At 51.0% G+C, this 21,167-nt stretch overlaps 6 protein-coding genes across 6 annotated transcripts; 4 read left to right on the top strand and 2 right to left on the bottom strand.

Moving 5' to 3' along the window:
* Positions 1 to 1,052: 1,052 nt before the first annotated feature.
* Positions 1,053 to 2,632, top strand: KD926_000737 (uncharacterized protein; the record flags this gene model as incomplete). The annotated part of the gene is made up of 2 exons (XM_053104549.1): positions 1,053 to 1,803; positions 1,866 to 2,632. 2 exons carry the CDS (start codon positions 1,053 to 1,055, stop codon positions 2,630 to 2,632), a joined length of 1,518 nt encoding a protein of 505 aa, XP_052952212.1.
* A 3,295-nt stretch (positions 2,633 to 5,927) lies between these two features.
* On the bottom strand, positions 5,928 to 7,284 carry KD926_000736 (zinc finger HIT domain-containing protein; the record flags this gene model as incomplete). Its single annotated transcript, XM_053104548.1, has 3 exons — positions 5,928 to 6,645; positions 6,718 to 7,185; positions 7,238 to 7,284. 3 exons carry the CDS (start codon positions 7,282 to 7,284, stop codon positions 5,928 to 5,930), a joined length of 1,233 nt encoding a protein of 410 aa, XP_052952211.1.
* A 487-nt stretch (positions 7,285 to 7,771) lies between these two features.
* KD926_000735 (oxidoreductase, short chain dehydrogenase/reductase family) lies at positions 7,772 to 8,700 on the top strand (the record flags this gene model as incomplete). Its single annotated transcript, XM_053104547.1, has 4 exons — positions 7,772 to 7,819; positions 7,876 to 8,171; positions 8,252 to 8,549; positions 8,611 to 8,700. 4 exons carry the CDS (start codon positions 7,772 to 7,774, stop codon positions 8,698 to 8,700), a joined length of 732 nt encoding a protein of 243 aa, XP_052952210.1.
* Positions 8,701 to 9,081: 381 nt separating this feature from the next.
* On the top strand, positions 9,082 to 11,580 carry KD926_000734 (glycoside hydrolase family 16 protein; the record flags this gene model as incomplete). The annotated part of the gene is made up of 6 exons (XM_053104546.1): positions 9,082 to 9,517; positions 9,593 to 9,624; positions 9,683 to 9,858; positions 9,920 to 9,972; positions 10,029 to 10,053; positions 10,215 to 11,580. The coding sequence occupies 6 exons, from the start codon at positions 9,082 to 9,084 to the stop codon at positions 11,578 to 11,580; spliced, it is 2,088 nt and encodes a 695-aa protein (XP_052952209.1).
* Positions 11,581 to 12,191: 611 nt separating this feature from the next.
* KD926_000733 (WD domain) lies at positions 12,192 to 17,198 on the bottom strand (the record flags this gene model as incomplete). The annotated part of the gene is made up of 5 exons (XM_053104545.1): positions 12,192 to 15,370; positions 15,430 to 16,223; positions 16,291 to 16,602; positions 16,670 to 16,793; positions 16,853 to 17,198. The coding sequence occupies 5 exons, from the start codon at positions 17,196 to 17,198 to the stop codon at positions 12,192 to 12,194; spliced, it is 4,755 nt and encodes a 1,584-aa protein (XP_052952208.1).
* Positions 17,199 to 20,014: 2,816 nt separating this feature from the next.
* On the top strand, positions 20,015 to 20,784 carry KD926_000732 (rRNA-processing FCF1 family protein; the record flags this gene model as incomplete). The annotated part of the gene is made up of 4 exons (XM_053104543.1): positions 20,015 to 20,050; positions 20,124 to 20,356; positions 20,416 to 20,581; positions 20,644 to 20,784. 4 exons carry the CDS (start codon positions 20,015 to 20,017, stop codon positions 20,782 to 20,784), a joined length of 576 nt encoding a protein of 191 aa, XP_052952207.1.
* Positions 20,785 to 21,167: the final 383 nt, after the last annotated feature.

Genomic DNA, 21,167 nt, shown 5'->3' with positions numbered 1-21,167 from the left:
GGCCGGTCGAGGTCGGCGAGTCCGTGAGAGAGGCAGACTATGATGGCAAGTCCTTGTTGAATTCCTGCTGAATCAACTGGTTATTCTCTCCCTGTTGGCTCCATTAGCAGGAGTTGGTGGTCTGCGGCGTGCATAAACTCTTCAAGACCGAGTCAACTGGCATCGCGTTGATGACAGCGGAGAGGGGATCACATAACTTGGCACTGCGATAAGCATCCGTAAAGCGTTAGTTTAATTTAGAATGAAATAATGAGGCAGCTTGCAGGTTGAGCATCGAGTTGGTTGTTGGAGTCTTGGAGACAGTTGCTACACTGAGTTACCTACACCGTAGTTACTTGCGGCACGGTGATGATGATGTTTACTTACCAGGAGACACTATGTATTACGAATACCCCCGCTGCGTATCGATGCGCCCTGGCTGAATCGGACGAGGCGAGTCTGCCTGAGGTGGCACGACGGGAGTGGCAAGGCAGCCATCGCACGCCGTCAGTGGCTGCCCGAGGGTCAGCTGGCTTCGGTGTGACCGCCAAGACCTCCAGGTTGCGTTGAAATGTTACCGTCACAGTCGATGTTTAATACCGTCGGTTTGCATCTTTCGAACATCGCCAGATTCCGCTGTATTGGCAGAGGAAGATATGGATATTTTCAGTGAGTTCCTATTTTCTAGGATTAAATAATTCAAAGTCATACATAGTTTTCTCTCGATCATAATGACTGATTCTGATTCATACTCTGTAGGCGCCGACCATGAATTGCAATTAGGGCTGCCAGGTGGTCAGGCGCCAAGCCGAGATCCCGTGTTGGCCACGAAAACGACGGTCAAAGGAGGGGGCGAGTCTTTCTCTCGACCGTCATCATCCATCACTCACCATCAACCAGATCACATCCATCCACAACCCCATCAAAACCATCGTTTTCACTATCAAAATGGACATTATACGTTGTTAAATTTTCCAGGTGACGTCAGTGAAGTTGAGAACTCGTCGAATTTTATCGAACTCTATCCCTATCCCTATCCCTATTTATTACTACCGCCATCACTATCTCTCGTCATGACCGCCACCCTTGAACGCAGCGTCTCTCGAACCTCGAGCATGTCGGTGCCGAAATCTAGCCCTAGACTCTCGCTAAGACACGAAACCACTCCGCCCAGTCTCTCCGATCCCGCCCTATCCCATCTCCACGACCGGTTAACTCTGCTGGACTCGCGTGTGCTCGAATTACGCTCTACAATCCTGACCAAAGATGGCTACATCGACCGACGCAACCGTGAGGACGAGCACATTCGCCGGGAATTTGAAGCTCATCGCTCGATTTCGAGCCGTATCGATGTGAACGTCGTCGCGTTGCGGACAGATGTCGACCAGCTAAAGTCAGGCGTGTTCCAACTGAAATCGAGCATCGGTCAATCAGGTAACGAGACCGTGTTCCTACGCAGCGATGTAGACCGTCTTTCAAAGAATATCGACCAGATCCAGTCCGACCTGAAGCAGCTGCAGACCGACGTCTGTGGATGCAGCGTGGAGATCAGCAAACTGCATGCGACTATCAGCCAACTCCGAACCGATCTGATTACTCTCCAACATGAAACCTCTCGCCATTTGAACTCGGTTTTCGATCGGTTTTCTCTGATCGAATCCCGCATGAAGCATTCGGAACGCGTCCGATTCAATTCACTGGCTCACACAACCCATGCTCCTATAACACCAGTCCCAGTCGTTGAGGCTGACGGATCTTTGCAATGGCCCGAATATTTCCCCAGGACCGTGTGGCGATTCTGGTGCCTGAAGAAGCGAAGCCGGAGTGAGTGAAAGAGATCATATGATAAGGTAGAACGGTGGGATTTTTCTAACAGTCCTGTCTAGTCAACCGCTTGGTCCAGTTAGCCGATTTCTACGAGCTTGGAGGATACCAGTACTGGGGTCGTATGCATCAAACCGAATCGATGTTCGGGAGCGATAGCGAATCGAGTGACTCGAGTGACTACCCTTCCAACCTGACTCGCGCCGAGGCCGTCCGCTTATACCCGGAGGCGGCTCACCAGGCCCTGGCAGCAACCCTAGGCTTGGTGTACTATAAGATCCGCAACGAGGTTGGAGAGGGCCCGAATGCAAATGCCCATTTGCCCACCCGTCCTCCGAAGCGCCAGCAGGAAGAGGTGGCCTCAGCCCACTCCGGTTCCAAACATAAACAAGCGAAAACGCGTCGTCCCAACGATATGTCACCCACTGCTCTCCACAAGTTGGTTACTGGTCCCTCTTTAGAGTCGAAATCCATAGTGTCTGAAGAATCGGACAAACTCGGATGGAACGCTCATTCTGAGACCTCTGATGAGGCCATGAGCAAACTACGAGGGGTCGTTTCCGAGGAAGTGGGCACATTGCTTCGGGCTTTGGAGCGTGGTCGTGTCAAACTCAAACCCGGCCGGAACGAACGAACGAATCTTTCGCCTACCGAATCCACCAAGGGCTCTCGTCAGAGCAAACTTGGCCTGGATGGGGCGCAGGACGATGATGAACGTACCTTACCAAACACCATTCCGACTGAGATAGTCTCTCCTTCCTCTGGGAAGACGGAAAAAACGGAAGAGCATGAGCTTCCTGATACTGCATCTAATTCTACGAGTCCATGAATGGACTTGTTAACGGTTGATTGTATCATATCGCTCGCTGCACTTCAACACTGCTTCAAGCATCCGCAGCCGCTAATGGGAGTTTTCATATTTCCCAGTGGATGTACAGCCCTCGGCGTACCGGCGGCGCACATGTGGCCGTCCGATTGCCCACACTGTGTGCTTACTCTTCTGCAGATCGCTTCGATTGTCTCCCCGCAGACTTAAACCATCTGGTCTGAATGATATCGGCGGAACATCAGCAAATACTTGAATAGATGGACTGTCCACCATCGAATGATGTCTACTCACGGAACCGTGAGAAGCCAGTGAAATGCCTTTGGCTTCTAAGATTATGACAAATTAGCGGCATCTTGGGAATCAGGTTTGGCATTTTATGGCGTCTTTGGATATGTATTAAAGATACCCTTTTTGATTTGATTATTTAGCGATCAGTTCGTAGCATTTTGAACTTGTTGATTATATCTGTTGGGCTTGACTTTTAGGAGCAATTGAGCATTGATATTGACATATGATCCTACAGTCTCGATGCCGAATGAATCGAGATGACATTATTCCCCGCCGGAATGATGCTGCAACATCCGGACTTGCCCAAGGAAGTCCGCCTGCGCTGCTATTCCTTGTAAAGAGCCACCTGATTGAGACGATCGCCGTCCTGCAAGTGGCTAAGTAACAACTATCGACAGGGCTACATACAACAGCCAATTCAATGATACTCAGCCCTCATTCTGGCCCGAAATGCCATTATTTGCCGTCGGAAGAATGCTAGATTTAATACCCGAACCTACGCACCGAGTCCGCTTGCGATGCCATTCCTTGTAAAGAGCCGTACCTACCTTTCTACCCTACCTCTACGCTGATAGACATCAACCTTCCAACGTCCATATTCAATGTCGTGCACATTGTGCCAGATTTGGTAAGTTCCTTTCATTACGCTCTCACGGCCTAATGGAAGAGCAGTTTTATGCTAAATCCTTCCTCAACTATTACTTCATAATGGCATCTCCTGGCTCTGATTAGATTCTATCCCCGAAGCAACCATCTATATTCACCCTTCCTAGATAATTGTTGGAGCCTGATGGTATGGCTTGTGGCGCTAGCCTGCACGTAGTTAGTCAGCTGACCCACACTGGGCCGCTGCATCTCTAGAACCTCTGCAGTTGTAGTATTAGAAAGAATCAAGCGTTTCCATCCGATTTTCGAGCCTTATCAGAGCTATCGCTCATCAATAATTATAGACAATAGTTTAGCTCTTCCATGCGTAATCTAATGGGTTTACTTCCACATGGTGGCCAGAAATGTTTGCTTTCTAGAAATCTCTACGAAACAAAGCACTCCGCATTAACTGCTATGATGAAGAGAAAGCCACTCATTTAGAACATCATCATTCATAAAGAAGCCCGATTAGGCTTATTGCATCCCACAATGCCTACAGCTGAGCGCTGCAGACCTAGATAGGAACACACACCTTCGCGCATTCATTCCTGCTCAAGAGTTTTGACGAAAATGATACTAGCAATGACTAGAAAGATGGTCCTTCCGGAGTGCCAAATGCACCTACATACTCCAAACGATTCGTCTAGTCTTCAGTACCGAATCGAGTGTGTTGGATCGAGGAAAGGATCATGGAGGCAGTCAGTAAAGAGGCCCTTTTTTCCGCAGACTGTGAAGATGTACAGTTTTCGCCAGATTGTGCAATAGTCGGGATCTTTCGAGGAGGTGAGAGGGGTTTCCAAACGAGCCGTTGGGGACCCTCAGCCCTTGGAGCAGGTGGGAAAACTGCTTCGGGCTTAGGGAATGCGAGCAAGATATGCGGATAGTTCGACCAGAGGATTCATCAAGGGGGGATGAGAAGACAAAACCGTTTCGCCCCCAAAGGACGAGTAGTCGTAGATCTGCGCGCCGCCAATCGAGAGACAGAGCCAGACCTGTATCCCATTCCTGCACAGGACGAGATTGGCCACCCTGAAAGACACAGTGAAACCAACCAAACTGATCCCAGAAAGAACAACAAAACATATCAAGGTGTTCTCGAGCTCTCTCCGCACATCCAAGATCATTTCCCAAACGTTGAGTGGACTGCGACCTACTGCCGTGGTTGCCTCTGGGTCCTCAAGAATATTTCCTCGATGCCACTTATATCTCTATCATATAGAGATTCTCTGCTCTTACCTCATTGGTGTCACTTCTCCCTCGGTTTCATTAAGTCTGTCGTCCGTCTGTCTTTACCATATCTTCCAGCCAGCCCAATAATGTGAGTTCAGTGCTTTGAGTTTGTGGACCTCCTCAATGCTCAGTATGACCATCACAGTGCTATGAAAATACTTCTTGACCTCCGATGACTTTTCTCCCACAGGTTCCAATAACTAATTCTAATTTTTTCCTACTCCTACATATGGAATCCTATCTACATACCAAGAGTCAATCTTTGTTCGACAATATAATCATCCGACTCTTGGTTGGCAATTGAAATATAGTCCGGCCATTCAGTATTCCGATTCAGCAGCAGCAGCAGCAGCATGCATGTATTATCTTGGATTGAAGGTACAGATCGGCCATCTGGCCAATAATTGTACGCCAAAGCGGACCCCGTTACTACCCTAAATTCCTGTCGTGTACCTCCCACGGTGGAAGATATCAGCCTCTTACCAAGGGTCGGTCAGAGAATCGTGCGTCTTTGTGTAGGATTCTGACAGCGAAACCGGAGAGCAAGGTTTTGTCCTCCTTCCGGTAGTGTGCGTGTGCCTCCGCCCGAGCCTGTAACCGGTCAGCTCACATTAGAACTTAGCTTCATCATCAATCTTACTACGTTTCAATTTCATCAAGCAGTTGCACCCAGGCAACAAGTTGGTACACCATGATCTCGTCCTTTTGAAAGTTGTGTAGCACTGCAGTTCAGAGACATGATACATCCGTCCCTCGAGCGGTTCGAAGCGTCGCAGAAAACGCCTGGTCCATGCAGGCACTCGGACATCGCTTTTACTTGTCAGCACTGAACAGTTGCGTCCTTGACTCAGTGAGCCTCTTCAATCTTCTACGATGACCGTCTTCAGCACGACGCTAGAGAAGATTTATCTTCGGAGTGTTGATGTGCATTTGATATATGCGATGTTAATAAAATAGGAGCCTTAACTCTCATTCTATAAAGGCTAGAATAATCTAATATAGTAATGATTGGTCACAATTGTCAAAAATTCTACATCCATGCAAAAAAGGCGATCTGTAGTGAGGAACCAACCCTGAGTCCAGCTCGGGAAAATATATTACAAGCAAAGTGAACAAACAGGTGAATCGATTAATCCGCTGCCCCTGCGGGAACGGATTCAAACAGATCCTGTTTGAAGACTTCCAAAACCTTCTTCTCATCGATGTTCGTAAGATCCTTCGAGCCAGGTAGCGGCTGTGTCTCAGCCTCGGCGGTTATTTCGTCAACCTCAGGCTCCGGGTCAGGATGTGTGCGTGTGTATTCTTCCTCTAGAAGGAATCGGGGATTCTCGGCGTCGGTACTCAAAGCTTCCGGGGACTCATGCAGCACATAAATGGTAGGGAACTCCAACACAGTACGCCCGCGAAGGGCCGAGGTGAAATCAATCTTGGGAGATAACGGAATCAGAACATTTTCCTTGGTGGTTGTTCTTGGGCGATGCAGATAGAAAAAGACATCGCGGTGGGAGGTGACCTCGGCAGATTGTGTTGACGATTGCTGATCTAGAGCGTCGGCCGACTGTGTCTCGTTCTCGACTGGCGGCGTAGTCGTGTCTTGCGGAGTTTGTGTATCTTCCGAAGGTCCGCCGCCTTCAAGGGTTTCGGACGCAGGCTCTTGTTCCTTCTCTTCGCCCTGCTCTAACGACTGCTTCTGCTGCTCTTCCATTTTCTTCTGCTCCTTCTCCTGCTTCGGCAGAGGATAAACTCGATCATAAGCCTCCGAAATGGTACTCGACTCGAGACAATGTCTGCTCCGCTTCTGACCGTCAGGCATAATCCACTCAACCGTCCAATTCAAACTTTTAGCCCTGCACACAGCCAATCAGTCAGTATCACCCCCTCCCATAAAACCTGACAAATGAAAACAGAAAAAAACGTACTTAGGATGCCACCTCGACCCATTACTCTTACTCCGACTCATCCCCTTCGGCGCCCGAATAACTTTGACGCCCGCATTCTCAGCACCGCGCATAAACGCCGTCTCGCCCCTAACCATACCGCCATCATTATTCGGTCTCTTTCTCTTCCGCGCGCCGTCACCCTCACTCTCGACTTCGTGTTCGAGCCCCACGGCAGCAACATCGGTATACGTATGTCGCTGCGGATCTACCTGGACACCTCGATTATCCGCATCGCGTTCGGCGCGTTCGATCTGTCTTTCAATGCCGGTGATGAAATTGAAGTCGCGGTCAAAGGCAGCCTCGGTGGCTAGTTCGTTGCGACGTAGGTAGGCTGCTGGATCGCGGATACCGGAGCATTGGGACCAGAGCTTATGGCGGCGCGAGCAGGGAAGGGAGCAAGTGCGAGTTGAGCAGCGAGGGCAGCGATATTTAGGCGCGTTGATGTGACTGTTGTCGAGTTAGGATTTGTCGCGATAGCGATGCTGCGCATGAAACTTACCAGATGGTGCAGAGGTCTGATAAGAGAGCATCCTCTGAGCTGGACATGATGAACTATAATATGCGAGCGAAACTATGCAAAGAAATGGAATGAAAAGTTCACAGAGAAAAATGGATGCGAAGAGAGCGAGTTGGAGAGCGGCGGAGGAAGAAAAGTTGGAGAAAAGTTTCGATGCTTATCGATAGCGGTTGATGCCTCAGGCTACGATGGGTCTAGCCTTGTATAGATTGCGGACTGGCCGGCCAGGACTTGACTTCTTCATCATTTCCTTCATTTCCACCATCGCTTAATTTTTACCATGCATGATCGACAAAGCTCCGAAGGTCTGATAGAGAAATCCACAGCCATGGACTGCACCAGATCAGCTCATTGTGATTACTGATCTTCTCCGCAGCGATTTCTAAGCACTGCTTGCTCAACGCCCGCTTTGAATGACGACATACGCATGGGTATAAGTATGGACCCCTCCATCATTGATCAAACAATAATCATCATTCTAACATAACCTACAGCTAAATACAGAGTATCATAATCATGTCTGCTAAGTCCATCGCTGTCGTCGCCGGTGTTGGTCCCGGCACAGTATGTCCCCCCCAGAATACTCATACTATCTATACAACCCAAACTAAAAGGTGCAGGGTGCCTCGATCGCGCGCAAATTCGGAAAATCATACAACATTGCAGTACTAGCTCGGAACCCGGCAAACTTCGAAGCCGTTGTCAATGAAATCAAATCCAACGGCAGCGAAGCCATCGGCATCAGCACCGACCTAACGAGCTCCAGCAGCGTTCAGTCTGCGTTCGACCAAATCACTCAGAAATATCCAGACTCGCCTCTAGCAGTGGCGGTATTTAACCCGGGCGGGGGCTTTGTGCGAAAGCCATTCCTGGAGTTGACAGAGGAGGAGTTTGTGCAGGGATACGATAGTCAAGGGTACGTTGCATACAGCTCTGATCGATACTGTCCATGGTCATACCACGTCGGCTAGAGACAAAACCTAATCGTCAGTGTAGAAAAGGAGCATTTAACTTCGCCAAAAGCTCACTCCCTTTGCTTCTCAAGGCTAAGCACCTTCAGCACCCACCGACCTTGATCTTCACCGGCGCGACAGCGAGCGTCAAAGGCTCCGCGACCTTTTCAGCCTTCGCGACGGGCAAATTCGCCTTGCGTGCGCTGGCACAATCGCTGGCTCGCGAGTTCGGCCCTCAAGGCGTGCATGTCTCGCATGTCATCGTCGATGGGGTGATTGATATTCCCCGCACGAAGGAATACAAGTTCGAACATGAAGATGCCAAACTTGATCCTGATGCTGTGAGTATTATTCTTGGAAGATAATCTTATAAATGCTAGAACAGAGACTGATTCTAAAAAGATCGCGGATTCCTACTGGCATTTGCACACGCAACCCCGAACAACATTCGGATTCGAATTGGATCTGCGACCCTATGTGGAGAAATGGTAGCGGTTTACGGATAGAAGGCCAAGTGCCAGGCTTCCAGGCTTTCAGGAAATAGCAGCGGTCGATCATACGGTTTGTAGCCATATTCCGGCGGGATGAGGGGTAGATTTAATCTAATACAGCGTAGTCTATCACATCATCTCACTGGAATAGATTAAATTGGAGTGAAAATGTCTCATTGCCAAACTCAACTCGGGCAGATCGGCAGCTCCGCTGTCTGAGATGCTCCCGGGATCGTCGACGCGAGACGGAGTTATTCTGACAGTGTATTGCTATAAAAAGCCCGAGAAACGCAATGTAGAAAGACTTTGACACAAATCGATCTCTTTCTCCAATTGATTGTCTATTCTTCTACAAGATAAGATAAGAAGGAGGACAAAAAAGATGCACCTCCCAACCACCCTCCTCACCTTCCCGCTCGCGGCCTCCGCAGCAACAACCCTCATCCCAACGACCGTCTTCGATTCCGTTTCCTCCCTGGAAGAATACTTCGCATACCTCTACCCCTGGGGCTCCGACCACAATGGTTCTGCCCGGATGCAAGGCAACTCCACCGACCAGGAGTACATCTCCGTGGCGGACGGGACCTTGACTCTTGTCGCAAAGCCGGTTTCCGGTGAAGAGCCTACCAGTGGGGGCCAGGAAATCAACTACCTCTCTGGAGCGGTCCATTCTGCTACCACTTTCACGGTGGAAGAAGGATCTGGGTTCAACATCGAAGCGGAGTTCCAGGCACCTGTCGGCACCGGTACTTGGCCTGCTTTCTGGCTGAATGGGGCCAATACCTGGCCACCTGAGATTGACCTGGCTGAGTGGAAGGGTAGGCTTTTACGCCTCAGATATTAGATTCATATTGTTTAAATTGCTTGAGACTAATGATATGGTGATTTTGTAGGAACCGGAGATATCAGTTTCAACACGTTCAATGTAAGCTGTCTTCTCGACAAACACTTACACAGGACAAGAAACAAACTAACAAAACTAGTCCTCCTCTGAAGTTCAATCCCTGGATACGGAGTATTCATCGCCAGATGACTTCCACACCGTGCGCACCGAGATTCGCGATGAAGACGGCTCCAACATCTCGGTGGCATTCTACCTCGACGACGAACTAGTGACGACCCAGTATGGCGGAGAATATGTCGGAAAACCACTGCATCTGTGAGTCCATCCACCTTTGTTTCTCCCGCTAGATGACCGAAAAATCATTAACGGTGCCCAGAATCATCAATTTGCAAATGGAAGGCTCGTCTGGAACCCCCGGTCCCTCGGAAGGTGAGTTTGTATTGTCTCCATGATTGCGTGAGTGGTTTTCTAACTGAAATGCCTAGACACGTACTACCGTATTCGGAATTTGTCTTTCGAGCAGATCTAGGCGAATCATCTATTGAGAGAAGAGAAATCATATGTAGATAGATAGTTACATTTGCAGTAGCTCATGTACATACTTCCGACCTAGGCATAAATATACACAACTCATGCATAAACCACATGACTAAGCAACATAACCATGACAGCATCCCCAGCTCCTCTCAACTTCTCCTCACCTCTCCTCCCCCCCTCTCAACTCCACTCAATTCCACCCCCAACCCATCAAATCCTTCCACAGAACAACCAAACACCAACCCACCACCCCCCTCACCCGCGACCAACATGGTCCTCGACGACGCCTCCCTCCAGGCCTCAATGGGCTCCGAAGGAGGAGAAGGAGTCGGCGGCGGAGGGAGCTTCGTACCCGAAAACACCGAATTCCCCATCCCGAAATTCTACCCCCGACAAGTGCGCCCGGAGCTAGTCACCCGGCCCGATCTATTCATCATGGCCTTCTATCCGGGGTCATGGCAATGGCGCAAAAAACTCACCTTCACGATCAACCGCCGACTAACCAACATGCAAGTCATCACGGAGCGGCCCCCCACGCAAGACGAGGTCGACGCGATGGTCACACACACCAGCCGACGGGTGTATCACGAGCGATTCGGAGCGCCGCTGGGCCTCGCGCAGACATACAACTCGATATGCAAGACGCTGCAGAAATGGGATACCTGGCGGATATATTACCGACGGGAAGGGAAGTGGGTGCATCCGGTGGACGGGTTCAAGGCGGTTCGGAACATGGCGGTGGCGGATTCGGCGAGCGCGGCGAAACTGATGGGGATGGTGGGGGTACGGGGGTTCTTCTGGACGCTGCTGGCGTTGACGGCGTCGTCGATAGGAGCGACGTTTCTGGAGACGGTAAACTTGACGATGGATCCTCGGTTGGCTGATTTTAGGGAGGAGGCGAAGAAACAGGATCCTGAGGTCAAGAAGCAGAAGGCGTTGGAGGCGTGGAAGCGCGAGGCGGCTGAGAGGGCGGGTAGGATCGTTCCGGGGATTGCGGGCGACCAGGCGACCCCTGGGGAGGAGCAAGGGCAGCAGCAGCCGCAGCAAGAGCAGATGGCGTCGGCGTCGACGGGTTGGGAGTCTTCTTCGTCATCGTCGCCGTTGCCGTCGCCACCTTCTCGGGCTCCGCCGGTTGCGGAACAGTCCCAGGGTGCCAGTTTCTTCGACGATGATGATGCCAGTCCCACAGCTCCGGAGTACAAATACTCTGAGGGCAGGAGCCAGGGCGGAAGTGCCTGGGACCGGATCAGACAGCATAATATGTCAGGCTCCCCGAGCCAAAGCAGCCAGAGTCCACAGGCCAGACAGGAACAGGGAGGATGGAACTCATTGCAAGGGACATCAAGTTCTGGCTCTGGCTCTGGCTCTGGCTACTCCCCCTCAAACCCGGATTGGGGCAGACAGCGGGAGCGGGAACAGTCGCAGGCAGAATTCGATCGGTTGATCGAGTCCGAAAGGAATGCCGGTACTGATTCGTGGAGTGGTGGAAAGCGCTGGTGAGGTTCGATCTACCCTGTCCAAGGCTAGGTAGTGATTCTATGGAAGGGATGTCTTGTCTTCAATGTACGTTTAGCCAATCTCGCCTATATTCTTACATTTTCTCGATGTAAATTCTTTACGTGTGAGCGCTTTAGTAAATCAATAAGGGGCGCGTTCGATTATTCAATTATATGAACCTGGTTATAGCATGGCAGACCTATCGACCAGGAACAAAAACAAATTCACATCCTAATTACACGGGTTGAAATGACTTTTCCTGCGCTCTTGCAGACCCGATTCAGATACGAGAGAGTGGAAGAAGAGGAAAAAATAAATGTAGACAGAAAAGTGGCAAGTCGCTAGGACACGAAAAGACCCAAATCTGTCAGACTATAAAAGAAAGGGTATAGAATCAAAGATAAGGAAAAACAAATTTGACGGCAATTATACCATTAGGATCTGGGATAGTAAAGAAAGCAAATCATAAAACCAAAGGCAAAGGTCGTTAATCGTAAGGTCCAATATTCCAAATATTCGAAATTCATCAAGAAACAAAAAAAAAAGTAGTGAAAAGAAGGGTACAACTAAAACAAGGAAATTCATGAATAACCAACCAAAGAGGCAAATCTGCATTACATCCGACTTTCAGCCATTTGCACGCTTTCGTAAGGCACTTGCACCTCGCCAGCTGGCACCCACGATTCGGGTCCACGGCTACCCATCCGGGTCAGGTTGCGGATTTTGGAAGTGAAGCTTTCGTTCACACTTCGGCCGCGGCGATGATCAAAGGACATTCTACGACGTTCGAGTGTCGGGCGTGTCTCCATATTAAGCGCCGGAGCGGCAGTCATTGCACGAGGGAGCAATTTGCCCATATTCTCATTATTGTCAATGGCAATATCGATGGTGCCGGAAGATTCTCGCGGGGATGCGCTGCCCGACGACAGCGGAGCGAATGGGGGTGGCGGTGGAGGAGGAGGGTTCAGGTGCTGCAGCTCTGGTAGAATGGGTGGGTTTTCGGCCTGCTTCTGTTGCATGGCGTTCTCGATGGTTTCCTCGATGCTGATGGTCACGGGAGAACCACCGTAGCTGTAGCCACTCGACCCGCTCATCTCCCTCGAGCCCTCTCGACGATGGCCCGCATTTCGGCCTCTGCTGGTTGAACGGCTCCTGGGAAGGCGCGGATTAAATCTTGGATGAGTGGGCAGGTCAGTGGGCACGGGTCCTGTCTGCTGGTTTTCGGGCATTGGCACAGACATGGACCGACCGATTCGCTCCGCTTCGCCCATGAAATATCGTGGGTCGGTTAGAAGGGTGGCACTGTCAGGGACAGGCGGAACTGACGGCACGGTCTCCTCGTATCCATTATATCTTGGGTGTCGCATTGCCTTCGGGGTCGACGGTAATCCCGGCGGGCCGCCTGATCGGGGCGAATTGGAATCTGAGCTGCTTGGATATTCAGGGGATCCTTTGCCCGATGAAACTCTGCGCCGTCCCGGTGTCCGGGGTCCAAAAGAGTTGACCGAGAAAGGTGGGCTCTCTAAGGCGCTCCGCGACGGTTGTAACTCCCCCGGGAACGGGATATTGGGTGCCGATGGATTGCGGGCAAGCGACAGGCGTCGTGCTTCCAGCTCTGCGGCGGCAAGCTCTTTTCGCTTCTGTTCGGAGAGTCCAGTTGGTGGCACCGTGGCTGAGTGTATCTCCCTGGCCTGTTCTGGAGAAAGCATGGTTGCGATCACCTGGGATTTAGGGTCGAAGACAATATCATCAATGCCTTGACCAACAATCATCGACTCTTCTTGGTCATGAAGCGTGTGTGGTCTCGACTCGTGACCTTGACGGCTGCGAGACCTCACCCTTGTGCGTTTTGTGTCCGGGGAGGAATCGCTGGTTGCGCCGGCGCCTTTATCTGGCCGACGGCTAATACTTCGCTGCTGAACTCTGAGTCGCTCTCTATCACTAGTGACCAGCCTCAAGGCATCATCCGTGACAGACATCGGAATCGGGGAAGTGGGAGACCTTGGACGTGACATCGGTCTGTCCATGCTGCGGCCTCTTGAAGGCTCATTCTTCTCCAAGGCCACGTGACTAGCCGTGTGCCGACTAGAAGAGCGGTTGTTGCGGCGCTCTGAAGAATTCCTAGATCGGGGTTTCCTCACTCGGCTTGTGCTCCGCGCTTTAGATGCAAGCTTGTTTCGATGACTCTCCTCATTTTTCTCGATATTGTGGTAATGAGCCAGCTCCTCTGGGGACATTGGAACTGGAGAAGAAGGCGAGCGCTTGGCTGCAGGGATATAACGGTTTTCATGTCGCCCCCTAGTCTCTTGGGATGTATTCCTAGAGCGATTTCGTCGGGCAGAGCTCTGACTCGCGGCATCTTCCGTATTCCGGCGACCACGGCCTTGTGAGCGGTGGCCCGGGGTTCGTCTCGCATGGTAGTTCGCTTCGTCTAGACTGCTTATATACTGGTCGATGCTCCGACCACTGACGCTTGGACTTTTGCCAGAGCTGTAGCCGTTCAAGGTGGATGCTGGACTCCTGAAACTACCCATCATCGGATCCGATTGTTCATGCAAGTCTTCTTGGGACGAGTCCGCGTGAAGCAATTGGAGCTGCAAGCTGTCCGGCTTCCGATCTCGAGATCCGATTCGGCTGTGTGATCGCTCTTGGAGGACATCGAATATACCGGCAGCAGGGGAAGGAAGGCCCTTGATGCCTGCAAATTTGTCTAAACTTGCTTGAACGGCGGTCTGAGGACTCGGCTTATAGCTCTCGTCCGGATCGTAGCGCGCGGAAGTCAGCAAACTTAGCGGGTTTCCTTTCTGCTTGGGCTGCTCTTTATCTTGGGGAGGATCGTCATTCTCCGATGTTGAACTATAGTCCTCCGGCTTGTTGAAGCCATTGGAGGGGAATGTTGGCGGGTGCACATCAACGGGTGTCTCTCCAATAGAAGGGAGTCGTCGTCTGGAGAATCCCGGAGTTCCCGTTCTAGGATTCATTGCATTGTTGAGGCTTTGAGCATTATTCATCTTATAAGAACCAAAGCCTCCAGGAGAAACGGCGGATTCTGCGACGGCAGATTCGGCGATTGGGGTGATTCCAGGAGCATTGGTCGGTGTCCGGTCATCAGACTTTAGTCCAGGAAATCGGAATTTCTGGTTCGGTTGAGGGTCGAAGGATGTGATCAGCTTGAGTGCTGGGGTTTTGGCAGTTTGCCGCATAGTCCCAGAGCCTTTGGGTTGAGGATTGGGAGGAGCCAACAAATTCGCAGGGTTTTGGAATTGAGGCTCTGGGGATGTCATTGGAGATCTCCTTGAAATTACATCTGCGAATGAAGCAGCCTGTTGGGCAGCTGGCGATGTCCAAGGTTCTGAAGGTTCCACCCCTGTACACATAAAACAGCGGATCGCAAGCTGCTGCTGGGAGTGGGAAACAACGTGCTCTCCCCAACATCTAACTAGGAAGGATTGGCGTTGCCAATCAGTGGGCGTAACAAGGCAAGCCATAAGGATTGCCTCCATGTAGTAGTTCTGCGACACATACACCTCGATGGCATCGTTTCTGTCTCCAAGCCCGAGCAGAACGGTAGCCGATGTGTGCACGTCGCCAGTTTCCAGCAGCTTTTGAACAAAAGCCTGTCCAACCTTGTTAGCCTGCGACTCACCACTCATCTGGCTGAAGGCTAAGAGCATCCAGTCTGCGGTAGAAGCAGGGCCTGAGGAAAGCATAGAAACCATGTCGTCGGTATCTGATTCTCCAAGCCACTGTGCTAGTATAATGGCGCTTGGACTTCCCGGCTTGTGACGGCCGACTAGTTGAGAAATTAGTAAAAGAAGCTATTAGCAAAACTAAGTACGACGAGACACGTACGTTCATCGTTTATCAGCCCATCAATATCGCCCTCCCAGCCAAACACAAGGCTCAACATTTGCTTTCGTAGATCATCTGGGGTCAGGTTCGACTCATCAAGTGGGCGATGTGCTCTGTACGGCACGTCATTGAGGCGTGCACGTGTGAAAGGGAATAGGTCGATCGGTTCATCGGCAGGGCTCATTTGAACCTCGTTTCTCAGTCGAGAGCCGGCACCAGCACGCGAGCTTTTGGCAGAGGACATCGACACCGACGAGGCATATGCGTAAGACGCTCCGGACGGCTGAGGGGTCTCTCTGCCACTGGCTGAAGTCATGGAGAACGAGGTACCGGTATGACCGGATCTGCTGGGTGGCGAAAAGGGCATCATTCTGTATTTGCTAGAGGAGGCCTTGGAGCTTGCTGAGTTGGCATGGCTGCGGGCGGAGGCAGGGCTAGTGATATCCGCGCGCTGTTGTCGCACAGCATCAATGCCACTCGAGTCATACGGAGCACGCCTGGTTCCAAATAAGGAACCCGATTCGCGCATATCAGGGGCCTCTTGCAGAGTTCGAGGTGACATAGAGCGTGTTCGTGCCTCCTCCAAAGACGCAGGAACAACCCCAGGAGGCAGGTGTTGTACGTTGGCGACCATTGCTGGATTATCCAAATCATACTGCTGCACTGTATACTGAGGACCCAGTGTGAATAGTGTGGCTGTCGAGCCATAGCTTGCAAACCCGCGAGGGTTTTCGATCGTAGGAACCGGCTCCGAAGTGACATGCTTTGTCCTGACGTCCCAAGACCATGTTTCACTGAAATTGTTGATCCATGCGTTTAGTCTCTCTCTAATTGATTCGGTGGGTCTGTTTTGAAACTTACCCGTCCAGATATTGCACAATTCTTCCGTTCTTTGACCAAGCCATCCACTTTGGTTCTTCAGATGATGAGGTATCCGACCTCTTCAAAACTCGAATCACTCGTGGTGGCTCCTTGCCGGGCGGTTTTGCCACGCTCCAGACCCTGAGATCACCATTAGCCGCCAGAGTAGCCAGCATGTCCGACTTTTGCTTTGATGACGATGCATGCCATGCCAATGACACTATTGGGGACGGGCCACGGGAAGTAGTCATGGTATGGAGAATTGTAAAAGTTGGATGAAGCGTTGTTATCAAGATCGAACCATTTTGGTATCTGGTATTGGTCAGTCAACCTCTCTGGGCTTTCGGTTCACCTTGTTCAAGTGCTGATGGTCACGTACCCAATAGCATAAGTCCGGCAATCGGACCCCGGCGCTAAAGCGGTTATGGGATCAAAGATCGTACGGCAAGATATGTTCTCAGAGGTGGACGGTTCAAAGAGAATCACATCACCTTTTTCGTTTCCTGGCATCACACACATGTCAGTACTGATCCTTCGAAGAAATGTAGATAGGTAAACATACCAAAAACCACATTTCCATTTCGCATCCACGCTGCAACCCGTAACTGTTCGAAGGAGGCAAATCGTGCGATTACACTTCCCGTAAACAAATCCCAGACAATTGCCGTCTGTCCGACATCGTAGCTGACCACCAATCTCCCCGCACCTCGCTCGCTAACATTATCGACGCTTATGAAACTCACATCCTCGCCGTGGCTTTCGAACTTCCGTTCGATCGCGAGCGTATCGTGATGCAGGCACAAGATTGCCGACCCTTGCGTATATAAAAACAGCGAGGCGGTCGATGCACAGGGTCCAAAAGCGTTGGGCTTAGGTACATGGGGCTGCGATGGCATTGGAGGCGCCATTGGCTTGGATTCTGTAGCTCGTGGTTCCGGAACGGGGTTACTGTTCCATGTCAATTCGACCATCCTTTCCAGCCACGCCGGCTTGGAATTGGTGTGCGTTTCGTCGAGGTACTCTTTTTCTGCTCGGTCCTTTTTATCCCTGTACGAGAGTCGTGAATTGAACCCTTCTGCAGAGTCCGTTTGGACGGGTGCCGAGTGTTTACCGCTTCTGCAAAGAATATAGTCTTCCAAATTCCGTCCAGAAAGCCGAGGTGAAACGATGTGTGACAGGACAGACGACGTTCAAGAGCATCCCCACAAAAGCACCACACCCATTGATCGGAAACAAACAAGACAATGAACTGTTGGCACCGGATCGTCTCTCTGCTGTCTCAACCTGCCACGGTCCCAGCTGTCTCTAGAGAAACTGAGACACTGCCCACTATGGTACCTAGGAAAATCTAGAGGGGCACAGAGGATCAGCGACTAGGTCAGAGAAGGATGACAGGAGAACCGACAGAACGGTCCGGACAGCGGTATGAAAAGAAGGAGGGGGGGGAGGGAAAATAAGAGGGTTAGGAAAAGTAGGTAAGATTGTTAATTTGGACCAAGGACAAAGCGGGACGGGTGAATATGCAGGCGAGGAACATAGATGCAGGAGACAAACCAGGAGGACAAGGCACTCGGCAGGTTACCACGTTGGTGACATATGGCTGAGGAGGGGAGGGAAATCAAAGGGGAAAAAGCCTACCTGGGCAGAGAGGCGGGGAGAGGGGAAGAACCAAGCGACAAGAGCTTGAAAAAAAAGAGAGAGACAGGGTATATGGAGTAGTATGATCTTCCATTTGGTCTTTTTGTCTCAACCGATCCTTGTTAATCCTTATATTTTGATATTATTTTCTTTCTCCTGGCCATCTCGCGATCTGATCCCGTAGGATGGTAGGCTTCGACCGGCTTCACATCGACCATCCAAACAGATAGGCAGGCGGGTAGAGGGGATCCGTCCGACCATCTGAGAGGTCTCCAGAGGCAACGGCACAAGAAGATCGAAATCTCCAGCCGTCGAGCAATTGGAGCGTACGACATGGAGACAGGCGGGCGCTACCAGGGACAGGAAGGCGTGGAGCAGGCCGTTCCATGACTTCATTAGCGGACGAGTAGCGATGGCAGCGAGACGGGCACACCAACGAGCATGCAGCAACGGGTCATGAAAGTAGTCGATCCTCGGCGGCACGACATGGATTCGATCGCATATTGGTGATTGGCGGTGGAGAGTGCAGAAGGCGTTTCTTCACGCTGCAGCCCTCGTCACTTCCCCCGGCCAATCAGGGCACGTGCCCCGACCTCAAGTGACCTGCTCGGCGCGTAAAATGCCCCTTCGTCCCGTCGATAGGCAGCGAGTCCACAGGCCGTGGGCACGTCGGAGGGGATGTGAAATTCTGTGGCTTAACCGCCGTGCTCAAATCACATCCTGATCCTGCGCGATATTTATAGACCCCGTGGTGGTCCCTCTGCGCCTACTGTCTTGTCGGCCTGCCTAGTATACCAATGGTATAATACCCTGGGGAGGGGAAGCACTCTGCGAAGTAGGTTCAGTGGTCGTGCCTATCACTCGGTGCATGGGATGGCAAGAATTAAGACAACCGAAGCAACAGAGAAAAAAGGGGGGGACGCAGTCATCAACGAATGGAAAGGAGCCACTCTCTTGATTGGATGCGATAGCATCTGCAGTAGTTGCAAAGGACATCAAGGATTTGTTTCAAATTCAGACACATGCCAACCGGTATAATTGATGGGAAATTGATCAGTCATGCATATAAGCCTAATTATCATCTATGTCGCTCATCACAACGAGTCTGGCGGTAGTCCATCCATCAATTGGCGTTGAACCCCTGTGGAGACTTGTGGGAGGGGAAAAGGAACATCGACAATTTGAAATTGAACATCGGAAACGGGAAAAGAACGAGAAAGCAAAGTCGATCACAAACATCGTACAGGCACATTGTTCCTGAGATTCTCTATACGAAGCGAAGGCGAGCGTTCTCGCAACTCTGCTCGTCCTCAACGGGTGGTGAAAAGCGGATGCAATGTGATGGATTGTGATCAACCAACAGCTGGTTGTGATTTGCCAGCGTTGGCGAAAAGGATTAAATGGTTTATTGCGGGGGTCCGAGGAGCTCAGACGGTGATGGGAAGTCCTGTCCGATGTGATAAGGAGGGGGACTCGTCCGCCCGTACCCACAGTTGGTGAAATTATACGAACGATGGGGCCTATGATCTTGATGTTTGATCCCTGAACCAACATGGGAAAGGAATACTGTCACGGTGGCGGTTTTACGGTCCTGCCGACTGTAGGATTAAACTCCCGAAGCCGTGCAACAAAAGCAATGAGAAGGCCTGGATCGTTGACCGCTACCTGGACCTGAGCTCGGCCACGGCAGAGCGTCGGAACCCTGACCCTTTTGCTGTCATTCGCAAGACTAAAGAGTAAGAAGTACCGTACATCGTCAGAACTAAGAAGGGATGAGGAGGGGAAAGAGTTGCTCGGACGCTCGCTCGGCCGGTCTTAGAGGGTGTTGCGGGCCTGAGTGATCAGGTGTCGATGCTGAGTCACTCCCGGTGGGTCGGCGATAAGATAAAATCCCTTATCGGGCATATGTCGGCCCGTTGAAATAAATCATTTTGATTCTCGACGGCAGCACGACGACCTTGGAGACTAGACCACTCAATCTGTTGCATGATAATCTAATCCTCGGAAATTGTTCTTTCGGCTCTAGTCAGGAATCTCTATTCATTCTTGATCTCCCTCCGCAACAACCTCTACCTCCGTCTTCACCATGGGTGTGGCAAAGAAGACTAAGAAATTTGCTCAGGTACGATCAGTGATTCTTGTCTACAAACCTGGGTCCTCTCGAGCATCATAGCTAATACAACACGCCCTCATAGGTGAAGCGCGCTATCACCAAGCGCGATGAGCGTGTCAAGCAGTCCGCCGCCGGCAACAAGAAAGACGACAAACCCAAAGACGAAGTGACCCGGCACATCCCCAATGCCCCGTCGAACATGTTCTTCGCCGCCAACACCGCTCTCGGACCTCCCTACCACGTCCTCGTCGATACCAACTTTGTGTCCCATTCTATCCGAGCGAAGACGGACATGCTCACAGCGATGATGGATCTGTAAGACTGGCTTCATCCGCCCCGAGGCCGGGATCATTGGCTTACGCTTCTGCGAACAGATTATACGCGAAATGTATCCCCACCTTCACAGACTGTACCATTGCAGAACTCGAAAAGCTCGGAGACAAGTTTCGGTTGGCGCTGCGGGTGGCCAAGGATCCCCGATGGGAAAGAATCAGATGCAGTCACCCCGGCACGTATGCTGATGACTGTATAGTTGACCGGGTATGTGTCTTTAGCTTGCCGCCTCTGTCTGCAGTATGTCAGATTGCTAATGTTTCTCATAGGTGTCGAAACACCGAATCTATATCGTCGCCACAAACGATAAAGACTTGGTCCGTCGCATCCGCAAAATCCCCGGTGTACCGATCATGAAGGTCGCAAGAGCCAAGTTCACCATCGAAAAGCTACCGGATCATTTCGAATAGATGGAGGGGCGATGTACGAATATTTTTCATTTCAATTTTTTTTTATACCACACCTACACCAGTACATGGAATATTGGTTGAAAAGCGCGGGGGAACCAAAAAGACCATGGGAGACAACCTAAGTAGTTTTCATACTACTATGATAATGAAAGTGATCATGATAGATAAAACAGCCAGTGCCTTATTCTTCTTTCGTCATACTCCACATAATCAAGTTCAGATCGATATGAGTCAATGTTCGCATCCTGGTCGCTGAATCGGCGAGTCTTGGCCACTCATGACAAACCGATAACGGCTACTTCCACTAAAAGTGCGGGGGCTCCATCCTTTCTCTTTCCCAGCCTCGAGTAACACCCTATGACTCTAGACGTCCCTTTAGCATC

Source organism: Aspergillus affinis, assembly GCF_023601865.1.
Source record: "Aspergillus affinis strain CMG 70 chromosome Unknown NODE_114_length_115191_cov_87_667443, whole genome shotgun sequence".
Classification (NCBI taxonomy): Eukaryota; Fungi; Ascomycota; class Eurotiomycetes; order Eurotiales; family Aspergillaceae; genus Aspergillus; species Aspergillus affinis.
This window is presented reverse-complemented; position numbering and strand designations above follow the sequence as displayed.